The sequence below is a fragment of the Perkinsus marinus genome (assembly GCF_000006405.1).
Source record: "Perkinsus marinus ATCC 50983 genomic scaffold scf_1104296944684, whole genome shotgun sequence".
NCBI classification, from domain to species: Eukaryota; Perkinsozoa; order Perkinsida; family Perkinsidae; genus Perkinsus; species Perkinsus marinus.
The window spans coordinates 1-2,358 of NW_003211319.1; the positions used below are offsets into that span (position 1 = coordinate 1).

General features: G+C 47.0%; 2 protein-coding genes across 2 annotated transcripts; both read right to left on the bottom strand.

The window, feature by feature from the left end:
- Window positions 1–98: 98 nt before the first annotated feature.
- Window positions 99–769, bottom strand: Pmar_PMAR015545 (calcium/calmodulin-dependent 3',5'-cyclic nucleotide phosphodiesterase, putative; the record flags this gene model as incomplete). The annotated part of the gene is made up of 5 exons (XM_002779997.1): window positions 99–179; window positions 222–308; window positions 351–414; window positions 473–611; window positions 649–769. Coding segments are annotated over 5 exons (492 nt in total), but the record flags the coding sequence as incomplete, so codon positions are not given.
- Window positions 770–1,105: 336 nt separating this feature from the next.
- On the bottom strand, window positions 1,106–2,138 carry Pmar_PMAR015546 (hypothetical protein; the record flags this gene model as incomplete). The annotated part of the gene is made up of 4 exons (XM_002779998.1): window positions 1,106–1,250; window positions 1,296–1,456; window positions 1,642–1,764; window positions 2,016–2,138. The coding sequence occupies 4 exons, from the start codon at window positions 2,136–2,138 to the stop codon at window positions 1,106–1,108; spliced, it is 552 nt and encodes a 183-aa protein (XP_002780044.1).
- Window positions 2,139–2,358: the final 220 nt, after the last annotated feature.

The following is a 2,358-nucleotide window of genomic DNA, read 5'->3' on the forward strand; positions in this document are numbered from 1 at the left end:
GAAACCAACGCGAATTTTTCGGAATCCGTCAAAAAACTCATATCGTCAGCCACACACGTAGTTGACCATGTGCATAATTTCCCAACTTTTGGAGCCACCTCGGAATAATTCGCCATAGGGTTTACATCCATATCACTCAGCAAGGCAAACGCCGCGGCAACATGGTGATTTTCCAATATCTGTAGTAAACTACACGAACCGTGAATTGCGAATCAGCTCACAGCGCTGTCACTATATCGGATCGCCATAGGGTGCCGAATATTAACAAGGAAAGAGCTGTCAACACCCGGGTACTCGTAGTCGTGAATCTGAGCCTAACATTGTTTTTTCAGCAGGAGAACTATGACTACCGCAGCCGCAATAAGGCCGGCTTGCAGCTCTTGAGCAGAGAAAAAATCAGGACATGTTGTTGCCCTCCCAAGCTGGAGAGACCTAGAATGCTAACTCCGAGAGATTGAGCAAAGTTGCTCACATCAAGAGTGTGAGCATAGCTTGCATAACGTCTACAGTATGCATCACGTTATGGTACGGATTTCTCACAAAGCAACCTTTTTCGATCACACCAAGGAACTCTGCCGTTGCTGCCAGGTCGAGTTTCACTGACACAAGCCCTGGACAGAACTAGCTCTTACAAGGAGGTGGACTCACGACCACGATCAGATGGGACGAAGAGTTGACCTTTCAGAGATTCTTCGGACTGCCCGGCCTGATGTGGCTCGATCTGGCCGTATTCAGGCCCGAAGGCAGATACCACAGATAAGAAGTACATCCCCGAAAATGATAGCACTGGAAGCCTCGGCAGGTCACTGAGCGAGCGACAAACATTGACGCGATAAATGTTCGCTCTCCTCAACCGGGCTCGAGAGTTTCCTCGCCTTATAGGAGTTTATATACATCAAGCCATCAAGATTCTCCCAAGATTTCCTCAAATTTTCAATATCATCACCGACATACCTACTTGACCCTGTGCATATTTTCCCACACTGGCCACATCTAGCTATCACTACGCCCTAACCCACTCCTAATCTACTATACTAAGAGTACAACAGTTAAAACGTGTCACCACGTGTCACCACGTGTCACCACGTGTCACCACAGTAGTTACTCACTGATCATCATAGACACCGAGTGCAGCTTGAGAATTGTAGCTTCTATACAGAGTGCCATTGAAAACGTCCTCCCCAAGTGAGGTCAACCTCACTGTTAAAGCAAACTGACCACCGGCTCCACGAGTAGCTGCACGCCGCACTCTGTTGAATTACTATATACCAAAAAAGAGCAAACAGTAACCAAACCTTGGTTGCAAAAAGGCAAAGACTCCTTTTCTTTGCTTCTGCACTGGACTGGACAAGGCGAGCACCTCCGCAGGGTTCTTCGACATCGGGTCAATCTCCGGTGCGTAGGCCGCATCGGAAGCTCCCGGATCAGGAAGGCTCTCTGGGTGCCCGAGGAGGAACTGATAACACCACAAGTTACTTATACTAACTGCGACTAACCTGCAGAAACATAGTACACTTGCACAGTCTCAATCTCACACAGCACGATAAGGCAAATGTCAATACATGCAAATCACCTCCTTACCCGTAAAGTGAAGACATTGAAACCCCACGATGTCGCCGAGCGCGATAAATAGGCGACCACCCGTGAAGTGGCAGGGTCCATATCAAGCCTCTGTATGCTAGTCATATCAGTGAGTTCGCTATTTATCGCCACACCATCAAGAATGTTCTTCAACAGTTCCCTTGTCCTCGTACTGGGAGGCACCTGAGTCAGATCAGCATCATCCAATGCTCAATGGTGGTCCAATGGAGTTTCACCCGTTTTACGTGAAGTGGCGTCGTAAAACTCGGTGAAAAGCGCGATATTCGCGGCCTGTGGTAGTCGTGAAATCTATTTTTCACTACTGTTTTTCATATCACTAGGGTGGTGAAACTCCAAAATACTATAGTTCGTGAATCTATCTCAACAAGGGCGTTCCAAGTGTGTTCTTTCTGCCATGGTCAACACTCTTTCACCTTAGTCGTATCGTCTTCGACTGCAGCATTGTCCGTTGCTTTTCTTTTAGCAAGGAATTTCTCCAACTCGTTATCCCGCCAGGTTTTGGTACTTGTCTTGGCACTAGCACTGAGGGAACGCATTCAGGATGATACCGAACTCCTTATGCCTCCTGGTGACACTGTGACACAGTACCAGAATATATGTTCGCATTCCTCAGTGGATCTCAGAGTTTCCTCACTAATTATATGAGCTTGCCCGCGAATTCGTCCAGAAACGTACAAAACCAATATAAATTTTCCAGATTTTTCCCAGGATTTTCAAAACACGAATTTTCTATTTTCTCATACCTCCCCAGAGTCA